At 31.8% G+C, this 23,758-nt stretch overlaps 1 protein-coding gene, 1 long non-coding RNA gene and 1 pseudogene across 8 annotated transcripts in view; all 3 read right to left on the bottom strand.

Annotated features, from left to right (window-relative positions):
• Positions 1 to 23,758, bottom strand: part of LOC147906557 (uncharacterized) — a 270,166-nt gene that overhangs the window by 55,947 nt on the left and 190,461 nt on the right. The gene's annotated exons all lie outside the window — the stretch shown is intronic.
• Positions 1,138 to 23,758, bottom strand: part of Marf (Mitochondrial assembly regulatory factor) — a 203,599-nt gene continuing 180,978 nt past the window's right edge. For all 7 annotated transcript variants that reach the window (XM_087416299.1, XM_087416298.1, XM_087416303.1 and 4 more), the window contains one exon: positions 1,138 to 2,216. In XM_087416299.1, coding sequence (XP_087272425.1) covers positions 2,012 to 2,216 — 205 coding nt within the window. In that variant the 3' untranslated portion in view covers positions 1,138 to 2,011. The remainder of the gene's footprint in view (positions 2,217 to 23,758) is intronic.
• Positions 5,651 to 20,550, bottom strand: LOC147906562 (uncharacterized; annotated as a pseudogene).

The raw sequence follows: 23,758 nt of genomic DNA, 5'->3' as shown, positions 1-23,758 counted from the left end.
TGGACGTCGTTTGCGCGTGGATAACCAAATCTTGCATTTCCGCAGCTCGTTGTCGAAATGCAAGGCTCAGGAATGATTGCTACCTTGCATTTCCACTAGCCGAAATGCAAGATTTACTTGTGGTAGCTTTCGGGCTATAATAAAAGATGTAATAAAAAATTAATGATTTCCATTAAAAAATTTTTAGATAACCTTGACCTGATCTTAAGGACATCTTCTCAAAGTCAATCAAGGTCACCAATTTCTTTCTCTCTTGAAACCATAAAACTTTTGTATAAAATATTTTTGTCTTAAACTTATAGATTGTGAGAAAATGAACTAGATAAATTAAAATAGTCTACCCCGTACATCCACACTAGATTTTACAAATCGTACTTGCTTACTTGCTTGCTTATTCTTACACTTTGTACATTTTGATTTTATCATCACATTGGCAGATATTCTAATCGCTGCGTAAGTAGCGGTTAGGACTCACTCTCTGACAATTTTGTCATGTCCTGAAGATCATTAGAAAGAAAAAATGTTACAATCTTTTAGTTGCTGAGTGTACATGAATAATGAATCGAATTGCAAGATTCAATAATATAAAATAATAATGAATAGACTAAAAATTTGAACATAACGTGCATAAAAAATAAAATAATCAAAGTGAGTCATTGTTTAAAATATGCATAAAATATGTATAGGCAGAATTAAATATATAATGGAACTTCCCTAACTTCAAAACTCTTCATCTTTCTCCTCCATATATATACATGATGTATAAAAATTTTCAGTGTTAAAATAGATTATGTTATGTTGACATCTGTGCAAACGTTCTCACTATATGTGTAATGCTATTTCTTTTTAATGCTACACCCCTAATGTAAGAATAGAAAGAATCTCCCTAACTTCTCACTGCCCCGCGCAGTAGAAGTTATGGAAGTTCCAATGTATATTTTTAGAATATTTTTATATGTATTTTCATTTTAATTTTATCTTCTTACATATCTCCTAAAAAGGTATATTTGTATAGAAATCGGCATCTATTAATTAGTAATATATATTTGCAAAGTGTATGTATGCGTATACATATGAATAGATTTATAAAAATACGTGGTTTCATTTATTAACATTATTAAACTATAAAGTCATTGCTCATATATAAGTTGATTATATTTATTCGTACTTTTACAATTACATACATTACATTTTTCAGTAAACATACAGTCTAATAAAAAGATAAATTTTAAATCCACAGCACATACAAAAACGAAAAGCAATAAGAAGCATAAATAAAACATACATATGAAGTTAGAAAATGTAAAGTGTTGTGTTACTTTCTCTGTCGTGAATAGTCAATTCAAGCTTACTGTTTACGTTTTTCTATATTTCCAGCTTTTTATGTATGCTTTATATGCTTTCTCTTTTTTAATACATAAGATTGATATAACTTATAATAAATCTAAGATAAGCATAATTTATCTCTTAAAGGAAAACTTAATAGGACAACAATCTTCGATGTATTACTTCTAAAAATAAAAAATATGCATATATATAAATTTGCTTTTAATTTATTTGTTATATAATAATTACATTATAATTTATCGAAGAAAAAATTATTGCTAATATTAATAAAAATAAGTTATTTGACATAATTTATTGTAAGAAATTGATTTTCCTGCACATTAAGACTAGAGTTTTTATTAGGTAGAAACATTTAGTACTTTTTAAGAGATCGTGTCTCATATTTATCATAAATTTAAATACAATTGTCCATTTCTGTTATTTGACTTATGTGATATAAAAATTATATTTTTCATGCATACATAGATAACCGCAATAATTTTTTCAGATATAAATCTATATTTATGCATATACGTGTCTATCATTCAATTATCATATAAGACTTTAATTATTATTTCTAAACTAAAAACTAAAATATTAGATATTTTAAACAATTACATCAAATAATTATTCTTTCAAAACATTATTTATGCCATTTTAAATGTGTATAAAACACATTATTAATTTAATTTAATGGTTTTAAATAAGCTGCATCAAACGTATCAAGTTCATTTATTAAAAAGTTGGCTTCGTTTCGAAGATGCTTTGCCTTAGCTGCTGCTTTTTCCAATACTGCTAAATTATTTCCTATAGTTTTCAGTTCGGTATCCATTTCAGATGTTGTTTCATCTACTAAATGACAAAGCCTTGCAAATGTGCTGGAGAGCTCTCTATATATAATTATATCAAATATTATTACGGAAAAGAAATAAAAAAATAAGTATATTATTTTAGAATGTAAAAAGATTTTGAATTAGAGTTTAAGAAATAATTTCGAGAAAAGGATGTATATTATAAATCCATTAAATACATGTATTCAAAATAATATGAATCACAAGAAATCGAAATTTTATTATATTGTACTAGTTCATTTCATAATTTCAAAGTATCAAATAGCTTTTTAAAAAAACAAAAAAATAATCAAAGTAAAATTATTTCTTACACATATTTATATACTGTTATATCTAAATATAAACCTTGACATTAGGAGATCCAGCTCCAATTATCTTGACCTTGACATATGCTGTCAAATAATTTTGCCTTAACAACTACGGGATGATCTCTTATAGTTTCGAAAATATATAGAGCTAAATTGTAATTTCAGTAGTAAATTTTAGACAGATCCACCTCACACATACTCTTCCCCTTTGCCTAGGGGTGTTCGACTTTCTACGCAAAGCGAGATCCATCACACACCTCCATGCCTAGAAGAACATGACTTTTATCCTAAGAAGCGAGGTCGAACCTTCGCTGCTTAGGGATGCACAACTTTTCATGTGATGGATCTTATTTCGCGCGGACAGTTAAATGATCCTAGATAGGGCGGGAAATGAGATGGACCTCGCTTCACGTGGAAAGTCGTACGTCTCTAGGCAGAGGGATAGACCTCGCTTTGCGTGGAAAGTCATTATGTAAGTAAGGAAAGATATGAAGTAGTTCCATAGATATAGTATCTCTAGATCGAGCATTGTCAAAAATTTGAAGAGTGGTGGTAGACTCTACATAGAAAAGGGCGCGGTTAAGTCCATGGCACATACAAAAACGTAAGACGTAAGCACTGAGGAAATTGTAACTGGGTTCGCTATTGGCCTTACGGTTTCTATCGTGATTAATTAATTCGCTTACTGATTACTCTTACTGTCTTATACGTTTTTGTATATGCCATGGGCTTTAGAGTGCCTCCAGACAGAGAGAGCCTAACAGGGAGAGAGTGGCAAACTGCATAACGTGACCCGGTCTCCTCTGATTGGATCGCAATCATCAAAGCTCCATAAGGCATTCACGGATTCAGAAATAGTTTAGAGGTTGTTCGTGTCGCATGCTCCAACTTCTTCCAACCGCTCCTATTCACTCAAACGCGCTTAGAGTGAGTAGGAAAATGTTGATGCATGTTGGAGTATGAAAAACGCGAACAAATCTTAGAATAGATTAGAGAAGAGTTAAAAAAGTCGCAGTTCGTCGTTTTACAACTAATCAGATCTTTGTAAGTGATATATATTATTAATCTTGGAGATATATATCTTCTTCTATTATACATATATATATACGAAATAAAACTACGACATTTTTACATTTTAAATATTTGTATTTTGTGCATATTACGAAATGCCCAGTTGCGAGATTCTCTATAAATGTTTTATCGACAATTGTCGCTATCGTTAACTAACAACAATAAGAGCCGCGCTTTCTTCCAGGATTGTCCTACCATTGGCTGTCGCTAATCAACGATAGCGACAATTATCGATAAGACATTTAGAGAATCCCGCTACAGTGCTCCAAGATGCACAAACTCTAATGAAGAAAGATATTGTTGCATGAGATCTGACCAAGATCTTAAATTGAAACAAAAATAGGTTGATACTACCGAAATTTCTGAAACTTTCAAAATCAGTTTTTGTAATATACATAAAATATAGATATCTGAAATGTAAAAATTCATAGTTTTATTTCATATCCAGTATAGCACGTAATATCGCAGCAATATTGCAATAAATCAGAAATATTACATATTACAGTGTAATATCACAGAAATATTACTAATATATTACATGTGTTGATAAATAACATTGAAATATCACAGTATTTTTATAATATGTTACAATAGCATTGCTGCATTTTATTACAATAATATTGTGGCAAAATTATCGACCTCATACCTAATTGGATTATAACACGTGCAGTCGATAATTTTCTCATAGCGTAAAAAGCTAGTTCAACGGCTCTAATTCACCCTATATTATATTGTTAGTTATAAATAAAATGTACTTATTGCTTCATATTTAATGATTATTACAAGTAATTATGTTATACTCGAGGAGGAAAAACTGATGAAGTTATGAACAAAATAACAAGCTTCCCTTTCCAAGAAAAAAGAACCATTTTATAATTTAATTCTATGTAAATATGTTTTAGATAAATTTATAGTGAAAGTATAATAAATAAATGTTATATTGTTTTAATTGAAGATAATTAAAAATAATTGAAATTTAATATTCGTAATAGCACAAGAATTAAATATAGCAAAAACAGCATTGACGATCATTATTATTTTCTTAAGGGAATACTTGAATAACGGTCGAATTTAATTGATGTTGATACAGATTTTTTTTTAATTCCAGATAAAAAAAGTCGATAACAGTGGCATCTTTAATTCATTTCTCACATTATCGTTCTATCTAGCTTAAACGCATACAACTGTCCTTATCTAAAATGTTGCAATATCTCTCTTGCAAGATCGAACACTTACTGCTAGACACCATTACTGCTTTATTTACCATTCCGAGTTTTCGCTCAGAATTCGTATATACGTAATTTGCAGATCAATGTAAATCTTTCATTTTAAGTTTTCAATCTTAAATTCAGAATGTTTGTGCACGTAAAACTCTGAGTGCTGAACTGTCGTTTTGTCCATACGTGCTGTAAAACTTTTGTATTAAGGAAATATCTACGTCAAGTGACAGTTCCACAAGTTGAAAAAAATGTAAGTTTTTTTAACTTTTTTTTTCGATTTGAATATAAAGTCTATTGCAGCACCTCCCATTATTAGGTGTACAAATAAGTTTCCGCCGTTTTTTATCAAAAATTAAGCATTTATTGTGAAAGAACGATACATAATGTTTTATTGATGTAAGTCAAAATGTTAGTGCAAGTTCTTTTTGCGTTTGGCACGAATCTTCATTCAATAATGCTTTCAATTCCGCGTCTTTGTACACTTTCGGCCTTCCGCTACGTTTCTTTGTCTTCGATGTCAAATTCACCGTTCTTAAATTTTTGAAACCATTCATGACAACTTCTCTAACTTAAGGCAGCCTCACCATATGCTTCTACAAGCAATCGATGAGCCTCAGCTGCAGATTTCTTCAAATTAAAGAAGTAAATCAAAAGTTTCCGCAAATAACGCTTATTCGGCTCAAAACTCGGCATTTTCGCACAAAAAAAATATATGATGCTGATACAAAATCACTAGTATTTCAAGATTATGTTGTTGACAGATGTCCAACCTTACGATATAATGTTTTACATCAGACAATTTTAACCATAGCTTGCTAGTGGCGCCGTCTTTTGTCAAACGGCGGAAACTTATTTGTACACCTAATAATATTAATTTTTCGTCTACTTTAATCCTGTAAAAGGATTTTTGTTTCTGTATAGTAATTCGGAAATTTATATCAATCTGCAATGTTCCGACGATTTAATTCCTCCAGCATTCCTTCAATAATAATGAAATAATTTTGAAAATAATATTAAAAATACCAATTTAATAAATTTTTTTTAATTCTTCAAAATGATGTAATTTTTCCCAATAAATTACATAAATATAAACATATTATATAAATATCACAGAAATATTAGGTGTAGTAAAAAGAAATCCATTATTTTTCCAATAGATGGCTTTAATAATCTGTATTTCGCGTTCGCGAGAGATTAGCCATCTTCAGGACAATATTAAATCCTATTCTAATACATATTTTCTCCCTACGGTAGTACTTCTTAATCTTGGAATAATAATATATCCATTGTGCACAATGGGGAAGCATGATCTTCGGTCCACGAAGTTACCTTGCTCCTTGGACAAAATACTGAGCTCAAACTATGCTCACTATAAGCTTCGTGTACTACCGCTCAGTCACAAAAATCCATACTTGATGGAAATCATTAAATCGTTATGGTAAATTAAATAGAGACGTCAACGCTCTTTGATGATCAATTTTATAATAAATGAATTTTTGTCAAGACAACTAAAGGACGTATAATGCTATTGACATACATATACTAAAACATAAAGGCAAATTTACAATCTGTTGAGAATATCGATATGCGATCGATCTAAACTATCGATATTTTTTTTTAATTAAGACCAGTTCTTCTGACTCTTAATGTGTATCATCTCAGAAACCAAACGTTTTAGTAAATCTCGATATCCAGAACCTCTACATTCCAATCAAAGTCATGATTGTGATCCTATGTTCAGAAATAATGGAATGAGAGAAAGGATCTCTGCGAATATTATTCCGCAACTCTCGTTTTCATTTTTCTTCCAGTCTGCCCTACATATGATACACAATCCCTGCAATTGATCTTGTAAACTATATTCTTTTTTTCTTCATTGGGTAACGGATCTTTATGTACTTTAATGAGCTTGTTCAATTAAAAAAGAATACTCTCATTAAACTATCATTGATAAAGTTTTTGAATCTTTCTGAAATGCCTTGTACATATAGAATGAACCATTTCATTTTGTTTTTTTATTTGACTATTATCAGACTTATTATTTTATTTTTAAAAAAATTGATTTTTTTAATAAGAAAATTTATCCTTTCACTAATCATCTTTAAGATAAAATTTATAGGATAGTCATTGTCCATTAAAATTTTTATGACCAAGTTCAAATTTTTTTCTTGAAATTCTGGGTGCGAAAGATAAAACACTCTGCTCACTAAGTTCAATATTATGTCTTTCTTTTGAGACAAGATTAAGGAGTACCGTAGAGAAAAAATATGTATTAGGATTTAATATTGTCCAGAAGATGGCTAAAATCAATAGACGAAACGTTGACAAATGTATATTATTTGTATATCACCCTATTAAATAATAATTTAGAAAGAATTTTTACGCATCACTTAAAGCGTTGATTCCATATTAGCCCCCTTCGTGATTAAGTTTTTTTATAAAACGCAAGTTGACCATACTGACTATATAAAAGCGTGTGATAAACAGTTGCGCAAAGATGAACATATTCGTGCCAATGTCGATTGGAAAAGATTATACGAAATACGAAAAAATAAGTCATGAAACATGTTCTTTGGTATGCTAATAGCTATAATAGGTTTTTGCTTACTATATGTTTTGATCAATGTTTTGATCAACTTTTTTCTCCTTACTCTATCTAGTTAGGTCTCCTTATTCTTATTTCATGATCTGAACATTCAGCGGAAGTGCTCTCAAAATAACGGCAAATCTCTCTCTCTCTCTCTCTGTGTGCGTGCGTGCGTGCGTGCGTGCGTGCGTGCGTGCGTGCGTGCGTGCATGCGTGCGTGCGTGCGTGCGTGCGTGTGTGTGTGTGCGCGCGCGCGCGTGTGTGTTTGGTTGACTGTTGCATCATGTAACATGATTTTCTTATTAATACACATTATTTTGTGATGAGTAATAACAATATATAATATCTCTACAATTTGATAGAAAAATTAAATAAGTAATATTTTGATGTGCCTACCTAGAATTATTTGCAACGCTTTAAAATTTTCCTAACTTTTTTTTAAATAATAAAAACAATAATGACACAGTCCAATTTTCCACCTTTTTCATATAATGCGAAAAGAAAGAGAAAAGATGAACCGAGATGCAAAAAGTTCAATTGAAAATAATAAGCCTTATAGTTATGTACTTTAGATTTTTAATGGTAATGAATTTTAAAATAGCTAGTGTTTATTACATATATTGCATCGTATGTAGGCATAGTGAATTTTCGCCAAAGATATATTTCTCAATTTTTTTAGGAAATACACCCCTTATGGAAATGAACTATTGGAAAATCAATAATGGATTTTAATAGCGATTATATGCTCTTTAATAGTAAGTATTTATTATCCAATAATCGGATTGTTCACAATGATTACTCCCCAATAGTTTTTAACGGAGTGATTATTGATTCCACTAGTCGGATTATTTGCAATAATAATTTCCCAATAGATTTTGACGGAGTGATTATTGATTAGATTAAGTCGGATTATGTGCAATAATTTTCCAATAGCTTTTAGTAAAGTGATTCTCTCTACTATATATATATATATAGAATTAAATAATCTGACTATATATATGTGTGTATAGCCAGATTATTTAAAATAATCATTCCTCAATAGTTTCTGACTGAGTTGATTATTGATTATCCAATCAGATAATGATCATTATAGTGCATTACTTTAATAGTTTTATATGTATATAAATAATTATATTACTGGCTTTCAGTTAGAACTATTGAATAAACTGTGCCTAACTGTACCTAATTATAATTCATTAAGCCTATAATCAAGAGATTATAATGTCAGTAATCGAAGCATTTACAATAATCATCCTTCAAATCGTCAATAGTCAAACTATTCGTTCGACAAATTAAACTAACATTTTTTAGATTCGTTTATGAAACTAAATACTCACATATATATTTTAACTATACGTGAGTTTTTTGATAATATCCATTGACTAGATATGTTACAATTATACATCTATAAACATACAGGATTCATCGAAAGAGCAGATCCCATACTATCGCAGAGGTCAAGCAACACTAGATGAGGTACAGCTTTGGATGGGTGACAGCTGGACAGTATCGTGAAATTAGATCTCGATTTCAGGAAGAAACCTTTTTTTATCATAATTTTGTCGTATATATTCTGAAATATGATGTTAAATACTAATATTCAATTTTAGCAGTAACACAATTAATTTTTCCAATAATTATCTGAATAATTTTCCTAATAATCTCTTCTCAATAATTAACAAAAAAACTATGACTGAATAATTAAATAGCCTTTAGGTTACCGAGATCCTAATTAACCCCGGTAATCTAAAGGTTTGTAAGTGAGCGATTTAATCCCAAAAAATAGCTTAGAAAGTGCACTAACCGACCAATCAACTAGTTCTAGTGACTGAATTTAATTCGATTCCTCACATTATTCTGTGGAAAAACATATATATATATATTTTATTTTTTTATGTGGTCATTGAATAGTTACAAATAATTGTTTAAAAAATCTAAACTTCCAATAAAAATTCCAAAAAAATTCTGTAAGTTTAATTGGACAAAATGGACATTTTTTTGTCTCCAAGACTTTTTTATTTAAATCAATGATATTTGAGATAAAAATGTCTAAACTCGAAAAATAACTATCATTATACTAGTCATCCAATCAGTATAAATAAAAAACGAAAATATTCGGCCAATCTTAAACTATAATAAAAATTTTATTTTACTTTGATTTGTATTGTTATTGAAAACTTTACTATAATGAAGGCGCGTCTGCGGTGCCTTAAATAATAAAGTTTTCACTATCAAGAACAGTACAAATCAAAATAAAATAAAATTTTTGTTATAGTTTAAGATTGGCCAAATATTTACATTTTTTATACTGATTAAATAACTAATTTTTGAGAAAAAAAATCATAAGTAATCATTTTTCAAGTTTAAACATTTTTTTAGTGATTTAAATAAAATTTACTCAAAAACTAGTGATTTAAATAAAAGAAAAAAATCTCAGAGACAAAAATATCCATTTTGATCCAATTAAGCTTACAAAATCTTTTTGGAATTTTTATTCGAAGTTTAGATTTTTTCAAGAGGATATAACTTGTTAGAAAACTAAAAAAAGATGAATCTTCGTGAATTTTTTTCAAAAAAGTATATGCATATATTTGAAAGGTTTTATATTCCAAAGAACCTACTTTGACAAAGTTTTCACATTTTTTTTACGTAAAAATATAAATAAATAAATAAATAAGTTATAGCTAGCGTCCGGAAAGCTGTTTTCCAAAACACGTATTGCGGTAGCCACTGCAACACCAGGCCACTTCAGAACCAAGTTAAATGAAAAAACTTGAAAGATTTAGTTAATATATCAATTTACAAGCTTTAATTTTTCGATCGATATTTTGAAAAATTAAATGAATTACGACAAAATGGCGGCTGTTCAAAGATGAAATTTCGATTTTCATGAAAAAAAAAACGGATATTTTTCGTCCATTAAAAAAAAGTACGCATTGGAAAAAAAATCCATCAATTAAAGGCTAAATTTACATGTCTAAAAAAAGCATAAAAAATTTCAAATTGATCAGCGCAATAATTTTTGAGATATTGTAGTCACCGATTTGGAAAACATAGTTGAGAAAAACGCGTTTAAAGTGCAGTTTAAGCTAAATTGAAAAATTTATTGGTAAACCTGTAGATTAGGGGACTCCCCCTCCCCCTCAATGATCTAGACCTTGACATATGTTGTCAAGGTCATGATTCTAAGTAACTTCCAACAAGTTTTAGCCGTCCTTCTTTAAAAAGTTATTAATAACAAAAGTTTCAAAAATAATGTATTATTTCCTCTATACATTAATTAAGTTTAGGTTATTATATACCCATCGATATAATCATGGTTAGGGTTAGGGTTAGGTGTTGGAAGTGCTCAGAAGTCGGAAGCGATCTTCGTCTACGACAGGAGGCGCCGCCTTCGGTGACAATCCAGGTGGAAACAGCGACGATGCAGGTGAGACTCTAGATGAAATATCTGCACCATTGACGGCCTTTAATAGTTCAGCGCTCACTTCGAGCAGCTGATCAATTCGACACCCAGATTGGGCAAATTGGCTGACGCTTTGGCTGGCATCATGCTCAATCTCCACGGCTCTGATGCGGTGGCGCGGCTGGGATACATGTACGCTGTCCTGGCGGCGCTCCTGTACGGTGCGCCCGTATGAGATAGGGAGATGGCGAGCAGCGCTCGACTTCGTCAGTGCATGAACCTAGTGCAGCGCCGCCTTGCCTTCCGTTTATCGAGATGCAGGACGATATCGCATATTGTTGCGACATATCGTTGTGCATATCGTTGTCCTCGCGGATGGTCCTCTCACGGACCTCCTGGCGACGGGACAAGCCAACAATTACCGTTAGCTGGAGACGTCTCATATGCATCCGCCTTCTCATGCCATCGAGGCCATGAGGACTGTGACATACTCTCAGGTCATCAACCTGTGGCAGCAATGCCTAGAGTTAAGCTCGAAGTCTGCCGGTAACAGCCCTCTCATATCGTCTCACGCAGGTGCTCACGGGGCATAGATGCTTTAGTTAGTACCTGCGGAGAAATGAAAAAGAGCCGATCACGGCGTGCCACCACTGTGATATCGAGATAGACTCGGCATCAAACACGGTGAAGGAATGTCCGGCGTGGACCGCGGAACGCGCACTCTTCGTCGGGACAATAGGGGAAAACCTCTCGCTGCCGCTTTAATCGAGGCCACGCTGCGCAACGAGAGATCGTGAAAGGTGATCTCCTTCAGCGAAGTTGCTTCGGAAGGAGGAGACCGAAAGGGAAAAGGAGCGGGGAGGAGAGGGAACGCCAGCGTGAAACTGCGATCCTCCCCCCCGCCGGGTGGCCTCATCCCTCCCTCCTCCGTTGACATCGCATGTGTTGCGAGCGAGACAGTGGTGAAGACGGCTGCGGATCTAGGAGGGGGGAGGGCGAAGTCAGAGCCCCAACTCGCTGTCTCGGCGATGAGGTAAAGAGGATGCAGCGACGTAAAACTCGTTGCACACTCGTTTGAGATGTGAGCCCGACGAGGATCGGTACCAGATCTCTGCCGGGCGAGAAGGTCGGCTGTGAGCGGGACCTCAGGGTGGACTCTGCTCCCCTTCACAACATCGAGTGGTAGCAAGGCGAGGAGACTGGTCTCCTCCTCGCCTGGTCCGGTAATGCCCTCTCCAGGCAGTTTTAGACGGTTTAGTCAGTACCGCTGGGAGAAGGGTCGACCTGTCAGATCGGTAGGCCCGAGGGCGTCCTGGACGCGTGCTCAGAGTGGTCTCACCAACAGACCAATAAGTGACACCGGCGAGGATTTTAGTGGGTGCGAGTGGATTCCACATAACCCTCGGTTCCGTTCCCGCGGGCCGAGAGTATGCGTAGGCATTTCTCCTGCCTTATCAAAAAAGAAGGGTTAGGTTATTATATACCCGATATATAAACCTAATCCTAATCTAACCATGATACATGGGTATCATATAACCTAAATTGTTGCAATAAGACATTATATTTGTAAACTTTTTTCATTAATAACTTTTTAACGGAAGACAAGTGACGGCTAAAACTTGTTGGAGATCACTTAGGGTCATGATCTTGACAATATATGTCAAGGTCATTGGGGGAAAGTCCCCTAATCTAAAGATTTACCAATTTATTTTTCAATTTACAGAGTCATTTATTCCAGAGCCATTTTTTATCTTACATCTTCTCTTGAAGTTGATAAAAGCTTTTAAAATGGCAATTTGTTGTTACCGACAATTATTTCTTCCCTTATTATATTCTTACGTATACTCAAGGTCGTTTATCTCTGAAAATATCAGGATTGGGAAAGTTACTTTGTAAAATAACTAGTTACAGTTACAGTTTTTTTTCTTTCAAAAGAAATTAGTTACAGTTTCAAATTATCGAGACTAAAAATTAACTCGTTACAATCATAGTTACTAAAAAAGTAATTTTTCAGTTACTTTTCAGTTACTTTTCTGTTATTATGACAGAACAATATGAGTGACATCGATATCATAAGGACTTTAAAAAAAATTACGTTTACAATACAATTTTATTTTAAAATTGTAATTAATTCTCGCAGGAATATACGAGACAACTAAAATAACGGATGAAATAATAAAAATAAAAAATAGAATAAAAAACAGCAATTGAGAACCTTAATATGCGGTAATTGGTGCGAATATCACATACACATATATTTCGATTGTATCTACTGATCTATTATATAAAATAAAACATTGAACGTTTTGGCTGTATTCAAGCCATCTTCAGCAGTCTTCAATCATAATAATAATTGTTCACCATCTATTGTTCGTACCGTAGTAAAAATCGAGTGCAGCAAGTAAGTCTCAACAGATTCCCATGTCTGGAGTGTATGTAACCGTTAATTAGCTGATTTCTTATTTTATGTATTTAATATTTAGCTGATTTTTTATTTTATGTAATAGATCAGTAGATATAATCGAAATATATGTGTATGTGACATTCGCACCAATTACCGTGTATTAAGGCTCTTAATCGCCCGTTTTTTATTTGTGTTAATATTTCAAGAGCCAATTTGAATTAACCTTGAAATAATAAAATACTTGCTCTAAGCTGCGTTCCAAAACATAGGGTACATTCCACTTACGTCCACAATGCTCGCAAGTATCATTTTATCCTTATTGTTTGCAAATATTAAATAATGAAATATATCGATACACGCGATGTGTATATATTAAGTGGAACGCATCAAGCATTAGTGCTACAAATGCTTCGAAGCATTTGATTGACCAATCGAGAAAAAGAATTTTACAAACTGACTAATCAAAAAATACATCAAAGCATTTATAACATCAAGCCTTAATCAGCCTTAATCAGCCTTAATCAGCCTTAATTCAAATTTTAACTAATCACATTAAATTAACAAATAAGTTTAAAATGTAACTGTTAATCAGTTACTAATTATTGATAAAAAATGTAACTAATTGTAAGTTAAGTTATAGTAATTTAAAAAGAAGTCATTGTAACTTAGTTACAAATAACTAATTACTTTCCAACCCTGGAAAATACAGCGAATCAACTTAAAATTTGGAGGGAATATTTCTAATATTATATATTTTAAAAAATGTGATATTTTTAAAAATCGTATTTTTCAAAATTTCTAACTGGGTATACTCCCTTAAACAAAAATTTGTTTATAACTATTTATAATTATTCAATAACCATATAAAAAAAAATGTATAGATATTTTTCAGCCAAAATCATTTTCAACCACTAGAATGTTGATCGGTTAGTGAACTGAAAATGAAGGTAAACTGCTCGCCTATTAGGACACTCGTACATATACAAGATCCGAATTCGATCTTCTGGCCGAGATAATATTTTTCGCAATAAATTTATTTACTTTTTCAGCACATTAACATCTTTCTAATATGATACCTGATTGATCAAATTATTATTAAAAATTGCTTATTAATTTAATTTAATTCGTGATATTATTATATTAGCTTTATTGAGTTTATAAGTCCGGAAAACCAATTCGGCACGCAGTTCGAATGACTATGATTTATTATATATGTACATATATAGTATATATGGGTGATGCTTTGGAAAACCGACATGACATCTCCCCCTATAGTCTTCGATGTTATTTATACTCTGTGAAAGTGTTCTTTAGGAAAATATAACGATTCATATTTTTTTGTTTTTCTTTAAAGCGAACCGTGATACTACTAATTGTAATTCCTCAACATTTTGAAAATATATAAATTTTATCGATTTTTTTTACCCCACAGTAAATATTAAAAAAAATATCAACGTAACAGTTTCTTATGTAAAAAAATTCTCTACTTTTCAATAAAAATAGTCTCGATTAATTTAAATTTCATAAAAACAATGAAAATCATGAATTTTCTAAAAAAACGTGTTTTTTACGATCCTAAGCATTTACATTAAAATACAATAAATATTTTTTTTAGAAAGCTGATAATTTTTTAGATAAGAAACCGCTTTTAAATTGGGAACCAATTTACTTTAATTGCAATAAAATAATTTAGTAAATCAAGTAGAAAAAAATTTATGATACACATGTATTAAATGTTATTTGTAACAAAATTAATAATTGGTCACATATTGCTGTACAAAATTTTTAATTCTTTTGCTATTTTGATTTTAACACAACTTTGCTAGATGTTGAAACAACTTTCGCTTCAGCAAATCCTAATTGACTTGATTAATCCTAATTGTGGGAATAATCGTATGATAACTCTGTTCCTTTAATTCTAACTGTTCGAGAAAATCGAGACAAAGTAAAAATTTCATTATTTTCATATATTTCATTGTTCACGTAAATAAAATTGACGTTGTTGATTGATTGCGATGTCACTGATATAATTGAAAAGCTGATAAAATTTCCTCACGTATTCCTAGTTACGAAGGACGCGCGGCTAACTTCACGCGTCACCTGTTGTGGCGATGCCGCTCCTATAGCTCCTAGTCACTCCTTTGATACTCTCGGTGTTTTCAATAATAAATATGTGATACGCGCAATAAATTCACGTTCACGATTGTCTTGCATTACAACAAAAGTGAATCGACATACGGTTCAAAATCGAAGACAAAAGCTTCAGCGAAATTCAACATTCGGCGGAATACTTTGGCGTCGATTTATCGCAACATTTTCTGATCGAATATTATCTTGTAAAACACGACATTCTTCTTCCATCATATGAAAGTAATGCAGTTGCTACAGAAAAAAATATACAAAGCAATCAAATAATAATTCTTAGTAAAAATATTTTTTAAAAGAAACTAATATAAATTTAAATATGTAAAGAATAAGAAGTGTTTCAATCCTCTCAACCTTCTACCAAGTTGTAAGTACTAAAATTTATTTGAAATATGAATTATTGTCTGACTTCTCATAATCTAATTTTCAAAATGATTATTTTCTAGATAGCAAAAGTCAGAGAGATTTACGTTCCCTAAAGAGCATTTACAGAAATTTAGAGATGCTAGTGAGCAATCCTATTTTGCACATTATGTCGCAAACTTGTTGCTATACATGTTTATCAAATAGAACAAACAACTTCACATTTCCATTACCTCACTCAACTTCATCGACGAACAATATACCCAGTTGTAATCAAAGTTTTATAGAGAATTTAATTGTTCAAGATTCTCCACATTAGCATTAATTGTTCAATAATCTCCACATTATCTCCAATAAAAAGAAAAAAACTGAGTAACAAATTTCTATGTCATTTTATTATTAATTGTATAAGAATGTTTGTTCATCAAATGGCTATAATTTATTTTCTAGATGTAATGTAAAATATGTTACTAATAAATGGGAACAAATTCAAAATTCCTTTGAGACGAAATTTGAATCATTTCAAAATCAGAATCAATTGAAAAAAGACAAAATTGTCGATAATTATTGTACCACAAAATAATAAATAATCTTCAAGAAATATTTAATTCTTCAAATGATAGACCTGTTTTGATCAAGAATTCCCTTTATTCTTTAAAATGATGAACTCTCTCTTCATTGTATCGAATAATATTTTTAATTTATCTAAAAAATAATTTAAAATTATTGTAGATCACGACAAATAGAACTCTTAGCACTCCTACCAGACACTTGGACATCTTCTGAAATTGAAAATAAATTTAATACTCCAAGATCAATAATTTTGTTAAAAGATTAAATAACGAAAACGACAATAATGGAATATCAGATTTTTAAAAAAAGAAAAAGAAACTTATCACTTGATAATGTCATCAAAGAAAAAGTAATAAATTTGTATGAGAATGAAGACAATTCAAGGTAACTTTCTGGTAGAAAAGATGTCAAGTCAGTTATTCAGCCAAATGCTAAAAGGAAACTGGTATAAAAAAAACTAGTGTTAGGAAATTTTCGGATATTATTTGACATTTACAAGGAAACATATCCAAATGACAAAATAAGTTTCTCTAAATTTATTATGCTTCGTCCGCAGCATTGTGTATTAGCAGGCAGTATCAGTGGTACACATACAATATGCGTATGTATCAAAACGTAAAGCTTATATTAGATGGTAAAATTTAAATAAATTTTTAAGATTCTGATTACGCACTCGATCTTAACTGATTTCGCGTTTCAATAATTTCGAACTGAATATTCCATTATAATTTTGAAAGACTATTCAAAAATGATATGTGGATAAAGGATAAAAAGCCAACATATCAAAATTTGTTAAACAAACTACTTTACTTTATGCGAATCCTACAAAATCTTGTGGACTTGCCATTCATATCCAAATGAGATCACAGAAGTCTTCAATCGCGTATTTGAGGAGCATGACATAACCAAACTTTAATAGAAAATATGGACAACAAGAAATCGTCGTACGATTCTCAATGTTCAATGCAGCAGTAATAACTTTATTGAGCAATTATTAGATAAATTGAAAAAGCTTATTCCACATGACTTTATTGCAAGAAGTCAAAGTAAATTCTTCATAAGTTTAAAAAATTAATTGAGACCAGGAGTAGCAGTCGTAGATTTTGCGGAAAACTATGCGTTTGTAATGCAAAACGCAACGCAAGCGTTTCACTAGAATAACAATCAGGCCACGCTGTTTCCAATCGTACTTTATTATGAGAAAAATGATTCATTGATGCATCGTAGTCTTATAGTGATAACAGATTGTCATAAAAACGATTCAGTCTCAATCTACATGATGTCAAAAGAGTTTATCGAATATTTAAAAAACAAATTCAGCCAAATAATCAAACTTTATTATTTTTCTGATGATGCGCCTCAACATTTTAAAAACAAAAAGGCGTTTAATAAATTTAACTGAACATTTCAATGACTTTCAAATTGAAGCTGAATGACATTTCTTTGCAACTGCTCATGGAAAAGGTGCATGTGATGGTTTAGCTGGTACTGTGAAACGTCTCACACATATCGAATAAGTTTGCAACTAGAAACACGTGAGGAAATTTTATCAGTTATCCAATTATATCAGTGAACATCACAATCAATCAACAATGTCGATTTTATTTACGTGAACAATGAAATATATGATAAAACGATGAAATTTTTATTTTGACTCGATTTTCTCGAACGGTTAGAATTAAAGGAACTCAAGGTTATATCATACGATTATTCTCATAATTAGTCAATTAGGATTTGCTGAAGCAAAAGTTGTTTTAACATCTAGCAAAGGTAAAATCAAAATGACAAAATAATTAAAAATTCTGTACAGTGTACATCAAAATGTGACCAATTATTAATTTTATAACAAATATTTAATATGTATATCATAAATTTTTTTACTATTCTTGATTTGCTAAATTATTTTATTGTAATTAAAGTAAATTGGTTCCCAATTTAAATAAAGCGGTTTCTTACCTAAAAATTATCAGCTTTCTAAAAAAAATATTTATTTTAATGTAAATGCTTAGGACCGTAAAAAAATGCGAGTTTTTTGAAAATTTATGATTTTCACTGCTTTTATGAAATTTAAATCAATCAAGACTATTTTTAATGAAAAGTAGAGAATTTTTTACATAAGAAACTGTTACATTGATATTTTTTTAATATTTACTATAAGATAAAAAAAATTGATAAAATTGATATTTTCAAAATGTCGAAGAATTGCAATTAGTACACGGCTAAACGGTTCGCTTTAAAGAAAAACAAAAAAAATATGGGTCGTTATATTTTCCTAATACTTTCACGGAGTATAATATAAACAATATCGAAAATTATAGGGTGAAATGTCATGTCGGTTTTCAAAGAATCACCCATATACACATATAATTCACATTGAATTATTAAAGATCTGGTTTCGACCGGAATAGGCATTTCCAATTCGTATTGATTGTGTTCTCACATGTACGGTCTAAAATATGATTCTTATTGTTTATTTCAATAAGTTTTTTAATCTGTAAACAAATCACAAAATTCTTAATTTTAAGTACTTTAGAAATAATATTTAAATATATATTTAATTGATACTTAAATAATATTTAAATTTATTATCGACATATAAATTCAAATATTATTTAAATATCAATCAAATATATAATTAAATATCAATTTTGTAGTACTAGAAATAGCTCAAATCTTTTTAGTAATATTTCAAAAAGATTGCAGATTGTTGTGCTATTCGGTGATAATTCATCCATCAATTTCTGGTGTGCCTTTCGGTGCAACAATAAGTAATTTTGGGATTTAGTTCGTAAAGGGTTGGGACTCATGAGGAGCGCTGAGAAAGATGCATGAAGGGCGACAAGAAAAACACATGAATGTTGATCGTGCGTGGATAGTCAAATTTGCAGGCTTACATTTCCGCGACTCGTTGCCATGCCGAAATGCAAGACCCAGATTTTTTGTGACTTTATAATAATTCTGATGTTCTATTTTATAATCGTTTTCTAATATGATTTTGCCTGTATTTTCAATCATTTCCTTTATTTTATCGTGATCTTTACAATAAATTACAATGTTTTGTTGGCTGAATATAACCAAAAATACAGATTATTTAATGCTATTCACGCAGTATGGTTCGCTATCGTGCCTATTATGTAATAACTTTTATAAGATTGTTTTATGTCTAAATAAATTTCGATTTCGTAAATTGAATCGGTATTTACGCGGTGTACCGGAAAATTTTGTGTCTAAATAAATATTCTGTTCCGATTGTTATACATTTTTTCATTCTTTCTGTGACAGTGTTACATACGTGTCTCTCTGTATTAATTGCTATTAATAAATTGCGTATTTTTACGAATATGAATACATTTTTATGGTCTTGTGTAAGGAGTGGCAACATATTTAATATCTTATATTTAGGTGTTGCTATCAGAAAAAATCTTAGAATAGTGAATATATTTTCAGCGGCACAATATGCTGATAGCTATTTTTTCTATTTTTGATCATTCTTATTCTTTATCCGAAATGGAAAATAACGTCCTTCCGATAATTGTAAATTCGCGTCTTTAAGATTTTCTATGATATTTTTTATGGATATTGATCTGGGATTTAATATCCCTTCTTTTAGCAAAATATTCTAAAGTGTCATCCGCATCGCGTATTAAATCGGATAATATTATGTTAACAAGAAAATGCTCCTGTATACTCATACGATGTTCGTTCATCAGTTTGCTCTCGTAATTTTTTTATTACGTTCGCTAGAAGATATTTGTTTGTTTGCATTTTTTTCTCAGTATGGTCAATGTGAGCTATAGTTTGTAATATTTTAATTTGATTTTGTACCGCGTGTTGTGTCGCTTGTTATTTCTCATGTAATAATATCAGCTGTTCGTTTATTAGCTTTTCGTCGTTTGCGTCTATTATAACGAACAATGTTTTCGTAAGTGAGCTTACTCCATCTATTAATCATCTTTTTTGAATTTTCTGTGATTTATATGTTGTGGTTATCCTTGTAACTAGGCGACTTGTTTTTTCGTATTCTCTCTCTTTTTCGTATTCTCGTTCTATGATTATGTTGAAACTTATGCAGGTATCTTTATGCGATGAGTTGGCATAAATTTTTCGTCTTTTGCACAAACCCTTGTATTTGTATTAACCTCCTAGTGATGCAGTGTTTATTTTTATCACTAATTTCCAGGATGATTCTATCTAGTGTAAGTTTTCTATCTTCTCGAAATATATCCCCGGATGATGAATTAATCTCTCTATGTTGTATGGCACATTGATCTTTTGCCCGTTGGCGAGAGCCCAAAAGATAGTGTTTTGTAATTATAATTTGTTATCTTGATTGCTTGTCAATCTATATATATATATATATATCATTATATATATATTATTATATTATATATATATATATTTTTATGCTGTTCGCTTTGCTCGCTCTTTATCGAAGGAACGTCTTTTATTTTTCATGGAACTTTATCTATTTAATTTCGTATTTAATATGATCAGCACTTGTGGCTTCTATTTCTTTATACTTTTTTATTTCTTTGAGCTCATTAGTATATTCCCAGATAGAAAAATGTCTGCAGTTTTCTAGCAGACTGTTAACAGATTCGAGTAAAAAATGATGGCAGTCTGCGTCAACTGCGTCCGCATTAGGCTTGTATTCTATTAACATCACCTGCCGACATAATGTGAAGGCAAATGTTGGCAGAAACTGAGCAGATTCTGTCGACATTATCTGACGCTAGACTCAGCAAAAACGATGTAGATTCTGCTCTGACACGATCTGACAGCAGATTGTCGACAAAAATTGATAATTGATAATTGATTGTCGACAGATTGTCCTAGAATCTGCTGGGTTTTTATCAATAATCTGCTGTCAAATCGTGTCAGAATAAGATCTACATCGCTTCTGCTGACAGTGCTAGGTGATGTTGATAAGATCTGCTTGGTTTCTATAGACAGTATCAGATTATATCACAAATCTGCTCTGTTTCTTTCTTCAGTCTGTCATTTACTTCTGCTTGCAGATTCTGTTACGTTTTTTCTAGCAGTCTGTCAACATTATTATATACATCTAATTTTGTAACAATTTTATTGTTATTTTGTTGGTATAATGTGTAGCAGACATTAAAAAAATCTGCTTTCTACAGATTTGACTATCTGAATTAGTTGCGTAATATTCATTGTGCGTGCATCATGTTCTTCACGGTCGATCCGCTTCCCGATTTTGTGTGCGAAGAGGAGGAGTGGGTATATCCCCCTGAGCCGGCTGATCCTCCCCCGTATTATCCCATAGGAGAGGACGAATTAAATAGTGCGGAGTGTGAGGACGTGATGGTCGATGACGATACCGATCCTGATAATCTGAACGTGGATGACGGTGTCGACCCTGACGCTTTGGATGGAGATGACATTCCGGAGATTATTTTTGATGAGGAGGAAACTTCCTCGAGTGATTCCTCGAGTAAGTCGAAGAACTTTAGCGATTTCGATTCCAGTGAAGATTTCGGGCTGTTCCATATCTCCGACTTCTCGTCGGACTCGGAGGCCCTAATTAATTGAACGTTTTTTCTCCTCCTTTTTCTAGTTAATAGTTAGTTTAATATCTATATATATATATAGATTTTAGTATAAACTAGTAAGTAGTTGTATTTTATTAGATATTTAGTGTTTATAGTTTATATTTTATGGATACTTAGAGTTGTTCCTGTCTATTTTTGATAAGTCTTCTTTGTTTTTTAATATTCTATACATATAGTTTAAGGCGATTTCGTGTTAATAATTTTTTTCGTCTTACTTTTATAATTAACAATTCGAAATTTTTTTTCTAAGATTACGTATTGTCTTGTCCATAGTAGCTGTCTAATTTTTTCATCCGCGACGTAGCGTCTCATTGTGGAGTAGCACCTTGTCCTCTATTTTGAGATTAATTTCTTTTACCTTTTTGTCGTAGTACTCTTTCACTTTTTATTTTTCTTCTTTTAAATGTTCTTTAGCTGTTTGATTTGTGGCTCGCAAGCGTTCTTTTAGTTCTTGCGCGTATCAGTCATCGTAAGTATATTCTCTCTCTTTCCATTTTCATCCTTTGCTCTGCCCATTCACAAATCATCCATTTTATCCTATCATACCAGAAACAGAAGTCCCCGTGTTCAGTTATAATGTGCCCTAAATAAATTACTTCTTTTCTCAAAAATTCGCATTTATCAGGTTGCAATTTTAGATTGTTTTCCCGTAATCTTTTTACCTCTATTAGTTGTTTATTATGTTCTTGTAAGCTGGACGTAAATAATGATGTCATCTAAATATACCAGGCATTTCAATCCTTGCATTTCTGATAAAATTGTATTCATTAGTTGCTGGAATATCGCATTTTTTAATTCAAACAGCATGCGATTAAACTCGTAGTGATCGTAAGGCGTGGAGAAGGCTGTCTTTCCCTTATCTCGCTTTAACATAGATATACAAGGTGCGTCCCAAAATTTTCCCAACTTTTGAAATAAAACAACAACGGTTTACTTTTTTTTTCAAATTCAAATTGTTTATTCAAAGTAGTCCCCGTCGGACTCAATACAACGTTTGGCACGATCTAAAAGCATTTCAAATGAGTGTTTTATGTCGTTCAAAGGCACGTCCTTCAGAATAGTGGTACAAGCCCTTTGGATGTCTTCTACGTCCACATACCGCTTTCCTTTCATGGACAAATGCATTTTGCCAAATAGGTAGAAGTCACAAGGTGCCATATCAGGCGAATACGGGGAATGGTTGATTGTTAAAATGTGATTTTTAGTCAAAAAATCAGTGACAAATGTCGAACGGTGAGATGGCGCATTATCGTGTAACAAGCGCCAACTTCCTCCTTCGCGATATTCTGGCCGAATACGACGAATGCGGTGCACCAAACGCTTCAAAACGCTTACATAGAATACAGCATTAACTGTTTGGCCTACTGGAACGAATTCTTTGTGCACAATACCCTTGGAATCATAAAAACTTCGATGGAATTTTCGTTAATTGTCGATTTTGGGCGACCTGTATGTGCGTCGTCATTTATGTCCTCACGACCGTTTTTGAATCGCGTATACCACTCATAAACACTGGCACGGGTTACACAATTATCACCATAAACTTGTTTCATCAAATTATGGGTTTCGGTAAATGTTTTACCAAGTTTAAAACAAAACTTAATATTGGCTCTTTGTTCGAAGTTCATTCTCGTACCGATGTATACAACATACTGACACTTGAGACGCCATAACTTCGTTTCCACTGAACCAAATGTCATGAAATTTTTACTGGAAGTCAGCTAGGGATGTACCTTTCAAACGCGCAATCGAACACACGGATGGCGCCACCCGACCTATCCCTATTGAAAAAGTTTGGAAAATTTTGGGACGCACCTTGTATGTATAGATATATGGATAACCGGACGCGAGATCTAAAGTTGTAAAATATTTTGCGTTTCCCAATTGATCCAATATCTGCGTTATATTTGGAATGGAGAATGAATCTCCGA

This window comes from Acromyrmex echinatior, unplaced genomic scaffold, assembly GCF_024713525.1.
Source record: "Acromyrmex echinatior isolate Ae372 unplaced genomic scaffold, ASM2471352v2 Scaffold20, whole genome shotgun sequence".
Classification (NCBI taxonomy): domain Eukaryota; kingdom Metazoa; phylum Arthropoda; class Insecta; order Hymenoptera; family Formicidae; genus Acromyrmex; species Acromyrmex echinatior.
This window is presented reverse-complemented; position numbering and strand designations above follow the sequence as displayed.